The following is a 14,844-nucleotide window of genomic DNA, read 5'->3' on the forward strand; positions in this document are numbered from 1 at the left end:
TGTGTGTGCGTGTGTGTGCGTGTGGGTGCGTGTGTGTGTGTGTGTGCGCGTGTGTGCGCGTGTGTGTGTGTGTCTTATACAGTCAGTGCGTCCTAACTATGTGAAATCTACCAGACGAAGCCGGCGCGCCTGTATTACGCATGGTTTTACGCACACGTTTTTCTGAATCTTGAAAGACGCAGACAGCAGCAGTTTCCTGTCTTGCTTTCTAATTTCCCCTTCCAACTAACCACGTGAAGCAGCAGTAAGTCATAAAACAAATGATCACATTTCACTTTCCTTTTGACACATGACAGACCTTAAATGTGATTTTAACACGACACCGATTCTGCGTGCTCTATTTCTGTCCTGTCAGGCGTCTCTTCCAGTAAACGGGGGAGAGACATCAGCACAGCCTGGTGGAGGAGGTGGGGGGAGGTGTTACTGTCACATTGCTGGCTACAGAAGGCTCAAAGTACCAAATGTGAAAGAAACGTGCCAGTAGCTTTCACAACCCCACTTAAAAGCTCAGTGGTGGTTTGATGGGGGTCACAGACAAGACATATCCCACAGTTTAGGCAGGGCCGGGTCTAGGCAGGGGCAAGAGGGGGCCTGGCCCCCTCAAATAAATGTTGTGCCCCCTCAAACTAAATCCCAATTTATAATAATAATAATATAATAAAGCACAATGCCCCCTCAAGATTTGTGGCTGCCCCCTCATACATGCCTGTCTAGACCCGGCCCTGAGTTTAGGTCTGAGTTGACTTGTGCTGAGGTGCTGAGACCAGATAGATATTGCCCTCTTCAGGCAATGATGCAGCACTTCTGGCCTTTTTGTGGCCCACACGAAATGGACATTGGCCTAAAGTGGCCTCCGTGTAAAATACCAAATAACCCAAAACAAGTGTGGGTCTTTTTTGGCAGACATGCGGTGCTCTAGGCAAAGTGTAATCTTGATGTGAACCTAAAATGACCCATGTGGTAAATGGTGAATATGGCCCAAATAGCACAAATCGGACTGCCTTTGGTTGACATGCAGCACTGCTATTGCTCACTTGTGGCCCAGATCTGGCAAACAGGAGTATGCCACCAGTCCATCTTGTACCTAACCTCCATTCATACAGCTATTTTAAGAGAGTATGTTTTATCCAGGAAGGACTTCAGCACAACCCTCAAAATACAAGAGGGTGGATGAATGTTGTATCCAGTCTTTTAATAAATGTAATTGTTTGACTTCTTTCTCCCCTTATTCTAATGTCTTCATATCATACTATCCCGGTGCAACTTTCATTTAGCCTCCCCCTGTGTTTAGACAGGGGACCATATGAGGTAGTGAAGGGTAATTGTTATGTACTGCCCTCTTGTGCTTTGAAAATGCGTTGCACTGATCAGGAAAACCATTTAGGAAATTGTTAGGGAATCCGCACATATACAGTAAAATATAGCATAGTTCCTTGCTTGGGGTACACTGCATAAATCAGTCCTTCAGATCAGTGCTCATTGGCTCTACCAACAGGGTTTATATGTATTCTATTTATAATCAAAAACAGAGCCTTAAAGCTCCAGTGTGTAAGATTTAGGTGAAACATATTCAATGTGACTATACAAAGCAGGGATTGAGAATTAATCTCTGTGAGAGTTGCTCTGAATTTATAAGAATGAATGTCTTCAATGTATGAAATTCCTCTCTTTATGAAAATGTTTTATTCCAAATCATTTAAATTCAGGAAGTCCCTCTTATTGCATTTATCTTATTTTATCAGATTTACCACTTTATTGAAAGATGTCCAGTATGGTCAGGATATAAGATCTGTCACATGATCAGAGTCCAGGCCTGAACAGCTCCATTTGTCAACATTATTTCAGGGTCATGGCGCCTGCAACTGATTCGCCATGAAACAAGAGGTTTTTTTAAACTCCACTGTACATTGTCCAATCAGTCCAAAACCTGAACAGATCTATTAGTCTGTAAGTAGTGGTAGCACCACCTACTGGCAACAGGAAGCAAGCCTCATTTTACAACTTTACAACAATAATACAATTTACATTACATTTTTACATTGATGGCATGGACTGTAATGTGTGGTTATTACCCATGATAGAGGCATCTTTTTTGCATAGTTGCAACAGCAACATTACACATTTCTCCTAAAATACACATTATTTAACATCTACTTATCTACGCTACAAACTTATACATTTGAAAGTGTTGAATCAAAACTCATGAAAACAAAACAAAATAACAAATGGAGTGAGCACAAAAGCATTTTTGACATTCTGAATAGGATTTGCAGTTCACAGTTCTCACCCTGTGCTCTCAGTGCAATAATGAGGACATTATGATCCAAAGGGGTCGGCAGTGAGAAAGGCTACTTTGTAAGTAAATCCATTGAGTGGGAGGGTCACACAGGCCTGTGTTGTAGATATCGCAGTAAAAATCATGTTTCCCTCATCCAAGTCAACAGAGTGGATATTTTTGTACCAGTGCGCTGTTTACAACTCACCAGTCACCAGTCACTCCTCGTGGGCCTGAGGACAAGGTAAAGATCTTTCTATTTGAATATTATAGCCATCAGCCAGATAGAGTCAAGTCAGTATCTTGTGCTCTAATCTTCGTCTCTGACTTTTATGTTGTACAGTATAAAATCTGAGCTGTTTCTTTAATGCGCTGTAGAAAGCAATAAAAAACACATCATTGACTATTTACTGATCTTCACTCTGATTACCATCAACCTTTTGATCATAAATCCGCACAGCACGTGTGTAGTAGCTGGTGTCAAGTTAGCTATTACCTCCCCATTGTCCTTCTGATAACACTAATCAAGAAGCAATATCTGCAGATAGGAAAGCCACAAGCTTTATGTTTGGTCAAAGGTACTTTGGCCGTGGACGCAGGCTGCGTTCCCACTCGCCTCCTGCCAGCTGAGGTAGATGCCTGGAGGGATTAGGTGAGCACAAATCCCCTGATGGGAGATGAGAAGGTGAAAGCTACCTCTCAAAGAGTAAGTGTGCAGCCTGCTGTATGTATGTGAGCCATGAAAGCTGCTTTGTTCTCCACCATTTCGTTAACTCACAGTATGGCGGGGGTCACACTATCAGGTAGAGAAGTGGACATGGCAGGAAAACTCCAACATAGCTGCAGTGATAAGCCCCAGTCTTGTTTTTGAGCAACACATGTATGTAATCATACAGTGACAACAAACAGTAGAGTTTTGGGGGCATGATCTTAAGAAAAAAGAGTTGCAGGCACTGGATGTGTGTAAAAATGTTTTCTATACAGGCTTTTTAAACTGGCTCCTATTCGTGATGGACAATCCCCAATGTCACAGAAGAATGTGTAACATAAAGTCACGGATTATCTTGAAGTCATAATCATGCGAAGATTATCAAACCAGCAGCTCTCACTTGTATTACAAGTTACCCACGGGACTGGTCCCTTTCCTTTTCTGTACATAAGAACCCAAAGAACAAAAACTGTCTTTTTAATGTCATCAGAGGTGAGTTAATTTTCTCTCTTTCATTAATTTCACCAAGCCCTCCCACGCTTTAACCCAGGACAGTGTGGAGGGATGAGACGGAAGAGCAGGGGACAGGTCTAACATTAATTTCTAAATTTTATTCTTTCCACTTCGCTTTTAGCTCTGACTGACCTCAAATTATTCCGAGAAGAAGGATTGTCTCGGACAAGATGCTGCTCCAATGACGTGAGAGGACACTTTGCAAACTAAATCTTTCATTTTATTGCCAGGTGAAGAATAAAATGAGGAGCGTTCAGGGAAGCATAATTGTGTAAGGAATAAACGGTTGAGTAAAGTGCAGTTCTCCGGGAACAGGGGCGTTGTTTTCTGTGTTGTGGGCGGCAGTGAAAAGTCAAGGCATCAGCACTATCATATCAGAGGGGTGATAAAGAAGACACGTATAAAAGAATATTGGGATTTATGGGAGTGACGAATCCTATTATTTATTCTCTTCCTGCACACCTGTGAGGCAGGGGACCACACAGAGGAGGTGAGTCAATCTATTCATCCTTTTTTTTAAATTTAAAGTCTTAATATTCGTAGCACATGTCATTTGAGTTACATTTACATCATATTAATCCTATTTTTCCAATCTTCCTTTGGCCTGGGGCCACTGTTAGAGTAAAAAAATATATATTTGATTTGGAAATGTTCTACCGAGAGGATGACCTGACAATTATTCACTGACATGTTCACTGATCTACCCGTCCTTCCCCATTCCTTTCCCCCAGCTCTTCCTTCCACTCACTCTGTCAACAACAGCGACCCTCGCTCCCCCCTGTCTCGTCCTCCACAGTGTGACTCCCCACATCTTTCCATCCAGATATAAACCCCCCTCCACTATAGGAGAATGTCGTGTGGCTGGGTGAAGTCCATTCTGGTGAGCCTGGGCCAGAGGAAGCCCCTGGAGCCCGAGGGAGAGCAGTCCACATTTGACCGATGCCTGACCACCCTGGACTTGGTGGCCCTCGGCGTGGGCAGCACCCTGGGGGCCGGGGTCTACGTCCTGTCTGGAGAGGTGGCCAGAGACACCGCTGGGCCCAGCATCATCATCTCGTTCTTCATCGCCGCTGTGGCCTCTATATTTGCCGGACTGTGCTATGCAGAGTTTGGTGCCCGGGTTCCCAAAACAGGCTCAGCGTATCTCTATAGCTATGTAACAGTGGGAGAACTGCTGGCTTTCATCACCGGCTGGAATCTGTTACTCTCCTACGTCATCGGTGAGTGTGATACACAATTATTATTTATCATTGAGAATAGATTATAAAGTCTTTCATTTGCTAATATGAGAACTAGTCCTGTTCTAATAATTTTTGCTCTGAATCAAGATTGTTTTTCTTTGTCTTCATGTACAAAACTATTTGGAGGAAAACATTTCTTCATCTTAGTCTTTGTCTTTGTCTTAATATTGATATATGTGGCTTGTGATTCCCATCCTCTGAAAATAAAAAACCTGTTATTATCCTCTTATGTAACATGTTTGGTTCATGGGAAGCCCATAAATGATCAACATGAGACCTTTATATGCTCCTTGACCTTTTACCAGCTGTCAAAACAGACTCTTAAAGTTACGTCTTTAAAAAGTATTATTGGAAGTTTGACCATTCAAGTATGAAAATTTAGCTTTCATCAACTCACAATGCTATTTGCCTTTTTTTATGATCTGCATGGGTTTGCATGTTAATGACCACTAAAAATCAGGAGAGTGGTTTTAAATGACCGAGCCATAAAAGTGTGAATCACGCATGAGAGGGAAAATCACCATGAGTGTTTTCTGTTTATGACTACAGTTACACAATGACTCAGGCTAATTGCTTTATTGCATGTGTCTCTTACCGTCTGTGCAGGGACATCCAGCGTTGCACTGGCGTGGAGCGGGACATTTGATGACCTCATAGGGGGCGCCATATCAAAATACTTGGAAGCAAATGCAGCCATGGGACTTCCTGGCCTGGCACCTTACCCAGATGCCTTTGCTGCAGCTCTCGTCTTGCTACTCTCAGGTAAAATGAAGGCGCTTGTGTCATTACGATGGTGATGAGAGGGTGTAATACAACAATCATACACCTCATTTTTTTGGTTTTGTTTTTCCGTCTGAAGGTATTTTGGCCTTTGGAGTGAAGGAGTCAACGACAATCAACAAGATCTTCACAGCAATCAACATCCTGGTTCTGCTGTTTGTGATCATCGCTGGATTCATCAAGGGAGACATCGCCAACTGGAATATCAGTGAACAGACTCTGATAAATGCCACTGCAGATCACAGGTAATATAATAGTGATATAGTCTGTTTGCTAGCAGGCAGAGCCCTGTCTTACATGATTACAGGTGCATTAGTATCCAGTTTATTTCTCATTGCAAATAACCACATTGTGATACTGTGCCCCTCTGTGCAGCAACCTGAACTACACTGATGTTGTAACAAGTATGTTTGGAGTCGGTGGATTTTTCCCTTATGGCATTTCTGGAACCTTGGCTGGAGCTGCAACCTGTTTCTACGCCTTTGTTGGATTTGACTGCATCGCTACCACAGGTGAGAGGAAACCTTGTCGTTTAAAAAGAACAAAACTGCGGCACAGTTTGATTTTTATTAAATTTAAAAGTATGCCCAGCTTTGTAATGTTGTTCAGTGTTGTACTGCAAGATTGAATTGTATTTTGTAAGAGATGATGAATGGAATATTTGTTATATCAAAAATGAACAGCAGAAAATAATTCCCAGGCAATGTTTTCTGTGTAATGTAAAAAATCGACCAAAATGTAATGGATTTTATTCAGTGAAGGAAACACCTATCCATACTTGACTAGAAATGAATGAATTACTTAATAAATTCCTAGAAAAAGGGCCTTTTACTGTGAATTTACAAAGCTTTCAGCCTCATCATATGGCCTCATCTGAAAAGAGTTAGCTCACTTTTCATGGTAAAAATCCTTGTGTTACCTTAATGTGCATTTTTGTTATTGCGATAGCGAATTGTCTTACATGGTGGGGAGATATGTGTATATCATTTACAATCACATATAATTACATGAGCTAATTTCACCCCAGTCACACATCAATATTCTAAATTCCTGGTTTGGTGTCTCATGATACTCAGTTAACTCAAGTTTATGTTTTAAGCACATTTAAAATAAACCCATTTAACTAGAAGTGTGTACAATAAAAAAAAATGATATAACAGCATGACAAAAACAAAAGACGCAACTTAACAAAACAATTTGAGTACTCAGGCATTACAAGCATTTTTGTATTAAATTTCAAGCAAATATGTGACAAGCAGCTGAAGGACGACCAACATTAAAGAGTCACTGACGTCTTGGTTCCTTTCTCCACAGGTGAGGAGGTGAAGAACCCTCAGAAGTCCATCCCCATAGGCATCGTGGCCTCACTGCTCATCTGTTTCGTGGCCTACTTTGCTGTGTCCGCTGCGCTCACCCTGATGATGCCATACTACCTGCTCAGTGAGAAGAGCCCCCTGCCTGTGGCCTTTGAGCACGTCGGCTGGGGTCCCGCCAAATATGTCGTGGCAGTGGGATCACTCTGTGCCCTGTCTACCAGGTAGGAAGACACTGGTGGAGTCAAACCACTTTGGTCCTAACAGCACATTGATGCGAACACATGTAGGTAACATGTGATTTATAATACTGTACATCCCCAACCAATATATCCAATGAAAACCAAGTGAGACCCACATCTGAACACATGTGGATACGGAAACATTAGATGAATACAGTCAGGAAAGGATGAGGAGACATAATGAAACAGCCACTGGACAGAATAATGAGTCTTCAGGTTAAGGTGATTGTGTGTTTCTCCAAAACTCTGGAACATTTTACCTTTTTACAACTTACTGTTTTCCCTTCCGCAGATGTGTTTTAACTGAAGACCCATGTGTTCTCTCAAGCTTTTATCTCTCTTTGGTTGTTTTTTATTCACTTTTTTGCCTTTTGTTTACTTATTTCTATCACATTTTATTCCTGTATTCCTGTTTATTTATTGTACAGCAATTTGGTCAACTTTGGTGTTTTAAAATGTGCCTTATTAATTCAAGTTTAGGGGGAAATAGTAGAGCCAGCAGTAACTGTACCAACGAATACATCAACAAATATAAATAAACTTGACTACTTGACTTAAGATTAGATTAGATTTCTTTATTTATCCACACAACGGGGAAATTCACTTGTTACAGCAAAAAGAGAAAAACAGAATTTAAATAACAGTGCCGAAGCAACAATAAAAAAAGAAAGATCAAAATATATACACTACTAAACTAAACATAATGAGAGTAAAAATATACAGAAAACAAAAACAACCTGCAAAACAGACACTGTGCAAAAGCAGGTACTGGGGAGAAAGTGGAGTGATGTAAGTGTTATTGTAATGAAAACAAAAGTATTATAAGTAATATTGCAACAGTAGTGACCATGATACAGAAAAAATAATTAAAAGTAAGTGACCATAATATAAATAATACTACAAGATAGTATAAAGGAAAATATAAATATTGCAATGTAACCATTATAAGTGACCATGATATAAATATAGATGTAAAGTGTTGAATATTATTGTGCATAGTAGTGATCTGAGTAAAAAAATAAAAAATAAATAAGAAAAATACAAATACAGCTATGGTGAGAGGTTGAGTGGAGATAAAGATAATAGACAGGGACTACAACATTATCAGGTGGTGCTGGTGTTGTAGAGCCTGACTGCAGCCGGGATGAAGGACCTGCGGAACCTCTCCTTCTTACACCGTGGGTGTAACAGTCTGCTGCTGAAGGAGCTGCTCAGGGACCCCACATTGTCATGTAGGGGGTGAGAGGTGTTGCCCATGATGGACGCCAGCTTGGCTAACATCCTACTATCCCCCACTTCCTCAATGGAGTCCAGAGGACAGTCCAGGACAGAGCTCGCTCTTCTTATCTGTCTGTTGAGCCTGCTCCTGTCTCTGTCCGTGCTACCCCCCCTCCAGCAGACCACAGCGTAGAAGATTGCTGAAGCCACCACAGAGTCATAAAAAGTCCTGAGGAGAGCCCTGCACACTCCGAAGGACCTCAGCCTCCTCAGCAGGTGGAGGCGGCTCTGGCCCTTCTTATAGAGGGCATGTGTGTTGTCGGACCAGTCCAGTTTGTTGTTGAGGTGAACACCCAGGAATTTGTAGTTCTCCACCACCTCTATGTCCAATCCCTGGATGTTCACTGGTGTTAAGTTGGATGCTTTTTTCCGGAAGTTCACGATCATCTCCTTCGTCTTGCTGGTGTTCAGCTGAAGCTGGTTGAGCTCACTCCAGCTGACGAAGTCTGTGATGACCGCCCTGTACTCCAGGTCATTCCCCTCAGGAACACATCCAATGATGGCTGTGTCATCTGAGAACTTCTGGGTGTGGCAGTGGGTGGTGTTGTGGGTGAAGTCGGAGGTGTAGAGGGTGAAGAGGAAAGGGGAGAGCACCGTACCCTGAGGGGCACCTGTGCTGCAGAGCACCACGTCAGACACACAGTGATGGAGCCTCACATACTGTGGTCTCTTGGTGAGGTAATCCGTTGTCCATGCAGCCAGGTGTTGGTCCACTCCCACGTTCTCCATCTTCACTTTGAGCAGTGAAGGCTGGATGGTGTTGAATGCACTTGAGAAGTCAAAAAACATGACCCTCACAGTGTTCCTGCTGTCCTCCAGGTGTAGCAGGGATCTGTGCAGCAGGTAGGTAACTGAGTCATCCACCCCAATCCCAGGCTGGTAAGCAAACTGCAGGGGGTCCAGCTGTGTGCCCACCAGCAGTCGTAGGTGTCTCAGGATAATCCTCTCCATCGTCTTTATCAGGTGAGAAGTCAGGGCAACTGGCCTGAAGTGGTTAGGCTCCTTGGGGCGCGGCGTCTTCGGCACCGGGACCACACAGGAGGTCTTCCACAGGGCTGGGACTTTATCCAGGCTCAAGCTTAGGTTGAACAAATGCCTGATCACACCACAGAGCTGGTCAGCACAGTCCTTGAGCAGTCTTGGGCTGATACCATCCGGGCCCGGGGCCTTCCTTGCCTTGATCTTCTTGAGTTGGCTTCTCACCTGATCATCTGTTATAGAGAGGGGGGTGGAGGATGACTGGGGTGGGGGTGTGGGGGTGAGGAGTGGTGAGAGTCTCAAGGGGGGATGATGATCTGGAGATGGGGTGGGGGTTGGCTGGTGGGGGTCAGGTGTCGAAGGTGGCAGGCTGAGGAGGGGAGGGGGAGGGGGGGCTGGCCAGGAGAGGTGTGAAGAGGGGGCAGGGGGGGGGGGAATCAAATCTATTGAAGAACAGATTCAGTTCATCTGCCCAGTCCTTGTCCCCGCTGGGTTGTTGTCTTCCCACACCTTTTCCGTGGCCTGCAATGGTCTGCAGCCCTCTCCAAACGTCCCTGGCGTTGTTCTGCTCCAGCCGCTTCTCCAGTTTCTTCCTGTAGCTGTCCTTCCCCTTCCTGATCATCAGCCGGAGTTCCTTCTGGACTCTGCGCAGCTCCTCTTTGTCCCCCGATCTGAAGACCCTCTTCTTCTCGTTCAGCAGGGCCTTTATCTCGGGGGTCACCCAGGGTTTGTTGTTGGGAAAACACCGTACCAGCTTGGAGGGCACAGTGTTCTCCTCGCAGAAGTTAATATAATCCGTGATGCAGTGGGTCATGCTGTCAATGTCAGTGCCATGGGGGCTGCAGAGTGCCTCCCAGTCTGTAGTCTCGAAGCAGTCTCTGAGCCTGGCACTGGTCTCCTCAGACCACTCCTTAACAGTCCTCTTCACAGGTCGTTGTTTATTCACCACAGGGGTGTAGTCCGTGACGAGGTGAACGAGGTTGTGATCCGAGCGACCAAGCGGGGGGAGGGGGGATGAGGTGTATGCATCCTTGATGTTTGCATACATTAGGTCCAAAGTTTTATTGTCTCTAGTGTGGCAGTTCACGTACTGGGTGAAGGTGGGAAGAGCAGAGGACAGAGGGGCATGGTTGAAGTCACCGGAGATGAGGAGGAGGGCTTGGGGGTGCTGGCTTTGAAGATGCGAGATAACTGTGTGGATCCGATCTGAAGCTACAGCAGCGACCGCCGAGGGGGGGATGTACACAGTCACAACAATAACATGTGAAAACTCCCTCGGGAGATAGTATGGCCGCATGCTGACCGCTAACAGCTCCAAATCTCTGGTGCAGAGCATCTCCTTGACGCTGGTGTGTGCCGGGTGGCACCATCTATCGTTAACCAACACAGCGATCCCACCTCCTTTCTTCTTACCGCACTCCGTTGCTTTTCGGTCACCTCGTACGAGTTGGAAGCCGTCCAGATTTACGTGTGAGTCCGGAGAAAGTTCAGTCAGCCACGTCTCTGTGAAGCACATGAGGCTGCATTCCCTGTATTCCCTCTGCAGTCGGGTCAGCGCTGTCAACTCTTCCATCTTGTTTGGGAGAGATCTTACATTCCCCATGATGACAGACGGTAAACATGGTTTAAACCGTCTTTTCCGCTCCCTGCGCTTCACTCCCGCTCTGCATCCTCTTCTCCTCCTCCGTAACTCCTCGGGGATCTCCGGCCGCTCCGCGCAGAGAAGGGGTGTGTGGCGCAGGCCCAACAGCTGATCCCGGGTGTAAACAATGGAGCCGTGGTTGAATGGGGAGCCGTGGTCGAGTGAGTTTCCCACAGCCACACCAAATAGTGCCGAAAACAGCAAGGAGCAAACTACGAATGTTAAAATGTGAACATCCATAGCTGCGCACTTGCTTAAAGTGTCAATGTAGTAAAAAAAACAAACAACAAAAATACACTAAAAACACTATTTACACACTAAAAGAGGTACGAAAAGTGAGAGCTGCTGTAACAGGCTGCCACTCACGCAGCGCCATCAAGGTCATCACACATGTTATTGAAATAAAGGGCTCTTTTTTAAAATCCCTGCTTGAGGTCTTGGAACTAACTAATTGTATTCCTGTCACACCAATATTTACTCAGAAAATCGACTTCATGCAAAACCTGGAAAGCATTCAGGGCTGCTACGTGTGTGCAAAGTCACACAAGGACATTTGACATCATTCATTATATTCTTCTTGTGTGTCCAGTCTGCTAGGATCCATGTTCCCAATGCCCAGGGTGCTCTTTGCCATGGCGAGAGACGGCCTGCTTTTCCATCCACTGACCAAAGTCACGGCCAAAGGCAGCCCCGCCATAGCTACGATATCATCTGGAGTTGTGGCAGGTACAGATGTTCCAGCTGTTCCTCAGGGTCTGTGCACATGTAGTGAGGTTTATGAACTTGGGAGTTACTCTGTATTTTTTGTTTCTTCTTCCTCTTTAGCCATCATGGCTCTGCTCTTTGACTTGGAGGCCTTGGTGGACTTGATGTCCATCGGGACTCTGTTTGCCTACACACTCGTGGCTATATGCATTTTAATACTGAGGTACAACATGATTTGTTTATTCTCCTGCAGCCTTTACAGAGAATGTTGGGCTTAAAAGTCCTCATATTGTGTTCTACATATATTTCACTTTGCAAACAAGGTACCAGCCAAGTCCATCAGAAGATACAGACCTGCAGGTCAAAGAATCGAACACTAGCTTCCTGAGGCCTCCATCACTTCCTAACTACTCCACTGGACGAACAGTCACTTACTTGACCATAACCGCAGGTAAAACAAAGTAAAACACTCGATCTAGTACATTTTCTAGTCAGGTACATTGTACTTTTATATCTCTGGCCCACAACCTGACGTCTCTCGTTTATCTCTTCTTTTTCTGAAGTTGCATGTGTGATTGGACTGTGCGTCACCTTGTCTCTGGGCATTGATGCTCTGGCCCGTGTGGAGGCATGGAGTGTGGCGCTTGTTTGCATCCTCGGCGTCAGCGTGCTGCTCATCGTTTTCTTCATCTGGAGGCACCCACAGAATCCAACCAAGGCATCTTTTATGGTGAGTATTTTCATTTGTGTATGCTTGCAATTCTCAACCACTCTGTTACTCTCCTACATCATCAGTGAGTGTGATACACAATAATTGTTTATCATTGAGAATAGATTATAAAGTCTTTCATTTGCTAATATGAGAACTAGTCCTGTTCTAATATTATTGCACTGAATCAAGATAGTTTTTCTTTGTCTTCATGTACAAAACTATTGGGAGGAAATAATTTCTTGAACTTAGTCTTTGTCTTTGTCTCAATATTGAACTACCCATTATTGTTAACCAATTGCACACTTGCACTCTCTATATCTATATATTCATTGTGGTTTTGTTTTTTTTATTATTCTTTATATTTTGTGTATATTTGTGGAATATGCTCTCAAATTACTTTTAATTATTTTTAATTTGTATCTATCTATCTATCTATCTATCTATCTATCTATCTATCTATCTATCTATCTATCTATCTATCTATCTATCTATCTATCTATCTATCTATCTATCTATCTATCTATCTATCTATCTATCTATCTATCTATCTATCTATCTATCTATCTATCTATCTATCTATCTATCTATCTATCTATCTATCTATCTATCTATCTATCTATCTATCTATCTATCTATCTATCTATCTATCTATCTATCTATCTATCTATCTATCTATCTATCTATCTATCTATCTATCTATCTATCTATCTTCCTACCTATCCAACCATCCACCGATCCATCCAATCCACTCAACCATCTCGAAAAAGTCTTACACAACCTCTTTTCTCTTTTTATAGGTTCCACTTCTTCCTGGTCTGCCGATAGTGAGCACATTCATCAATTGCTACCTGATGGTGCAGTTGGGTGCAGACACCTGGTTAAGATATGCGATATGGATGTTAGTGGGTAAGACAAAATGTCAGCTTGAAAGGTTTAATGGAGTCATATACTGAAATGCAATGAGTGTAATGAATATAACGACCAATCTCTGTCCTCTGCGCAGGGTTAGTCATCTACTTCGGCTACGGGATTCGTAACAGCGTTCAGAAGAAGCGTCTCTCGGGCAGGCAGGTGAACATTGAAACTGTCAGCGGAGTAGATAACAGTTCATTCAACCCAAACGTCATTAATGAAGAGAAATTCTGAGCCTGTGTGGAGCCGAGAGAGTCTGACTCAGATGTTACAGTGAGTAACTGAGCTTTAAGTTTGTAAATATGAGCTGCTGCCGCTGCTGACGTGTTTCTGCAGTGTTCAGTGTGAGGATGACAGGGTGACAGGTGTACAGTGTTCAAGGATGAAAAAGCAAATCTGCTAAATTTGATTTCATACACACTTTCATATATGTAGATGGAGTTAGTAATATATGTGATATTTTTAGACCGTCAAGACATTCAATGGGGGAATTAGGCTACGTGTGCACTAATCATTATAGATCTGGAGGTACAGATTTGAAAAAATTTAACCTCCTTGCACATTTACATTAATCACATTTACCTGTATGTGTGTCCTGTATCAGCGTCAGAGCCATGTAAACCTGCCCCCATGTTTTAAAATGGCTCAGAGTATTTCTTGCAGAGTATTTCATAATATCTAAACAACATCTTTACACTTTTCATATCTACTGTAAATTATGAATGGGCATTTCAAGTTTATACAATCGTAATAATGATTATAAATGTTTTTTTTACATATAAATTCATATCATGAGACTGATGACGTTGATTCAGAAAAAACTATTTGTGAAATGTAATATTTTGTTAGTTCTTAGGCTGTTTAAATGTTCGCTTCATTAATTGTGTATTGTTTCAAAGTGTAAATATGAAAATTGCTTGTTTTTCTAATTATTTGTCATAAATGTAGTCCTTAATAAAAAACCGAAATAATCCAACCCTCAAGACAGTCTGCAGTTCATTCGTCTACAGGGCATGTTGATAAAAGAAAGGGAAAAAACTCCAGTTCCATTTATAATCTCATGGATGAAGTGCCAGAGACGGCTCAGTACCCAGAGTTCACAGGGAACAAAAGGACCTTTCACAGCAGCTTACCTGTGTCATGTTCAAAATGGACGTCCCTTAAACATCAAGGATTGCGTTGTTCACACTTTTATATCTCTTCAGAAACATGTCATTTATGGGGGGCAATTAGAAAATGATGGTTTGTGTTACTCATCTCTGAAGGATTTTTACAGTAGATAATTATGTTTTTTTTTAAAAGCTGTGAAGCTGTGACCTTGAAAGCTTGTGTTTTTTTCTACCTGTAAAAAAAACATTAGTGTCAGAACACAAGGTTTATTGGGCACCAAATGCTTTTTAATCACCCTCTGCCCACTGCCCCCGTCTGGGCTGTGTGATGTGTTATTCGTTGCTCGCACGCTTCCAGTCCAGCAGCTAAGCAAACAGGCAACGCGATTCCACACTGTGGGGGCCTCTGCCTCTGGACCCTCATTGGTCTGGCGA

At 43.2% G+C, this 14,844-nt stretch overlaps 1 protein-coding gene across 1 annotated transcript; it reads left to right on the forward strand.

The window, feature by feature from the left end:
* The first annotated feature begins 4,347 nt into the window (after positions 1 to 4,347).
* On the forward strand, positions 4,348 to 13,567 carry LOC133011859 (cationic amino acid transporter 2-like). Its single transcript, XM_061079775.1, has 11 exons — positions 4,348 to 4,717; positions 5,345 to 5,500; positions 5,598 to 5,763; positions 5,894 to 6,030; positions 6,833 to 7,055; positions 11,561 to 11,697; positions 11,797 to 11,899; positions 12,000 to 12,127; positions 12,240 to 12,406; positions 13,186 to 13,294; positions 13,392 to 13,567. Exons 1-11 carry the CDS (start codon positions 4,348 to 4,350, stop codon positions 13,532 to 13,534), a joined length of 1,839 nt encoding a protein of 612 aa, XP_060935758.1. The 3' UTR covers positions 13,535 to 13,567.
* Positions 13,568 to 14,844: the final 1,277 nt, after the last annotated feature.

The sequence above is a fragment of the Limanda limanda genome, chromosome 10, assembly GCF_963576545.1.
Source record: "Limanda limanda chromosome 10, fLimLim1.1, whole genome shotgun sequence".
NCBI lineage: Eukaryota > Metazoa > Chordata > Actinopteri > Pleuronectiformes > Pleuronectidae > Limanda > Limanda limanda.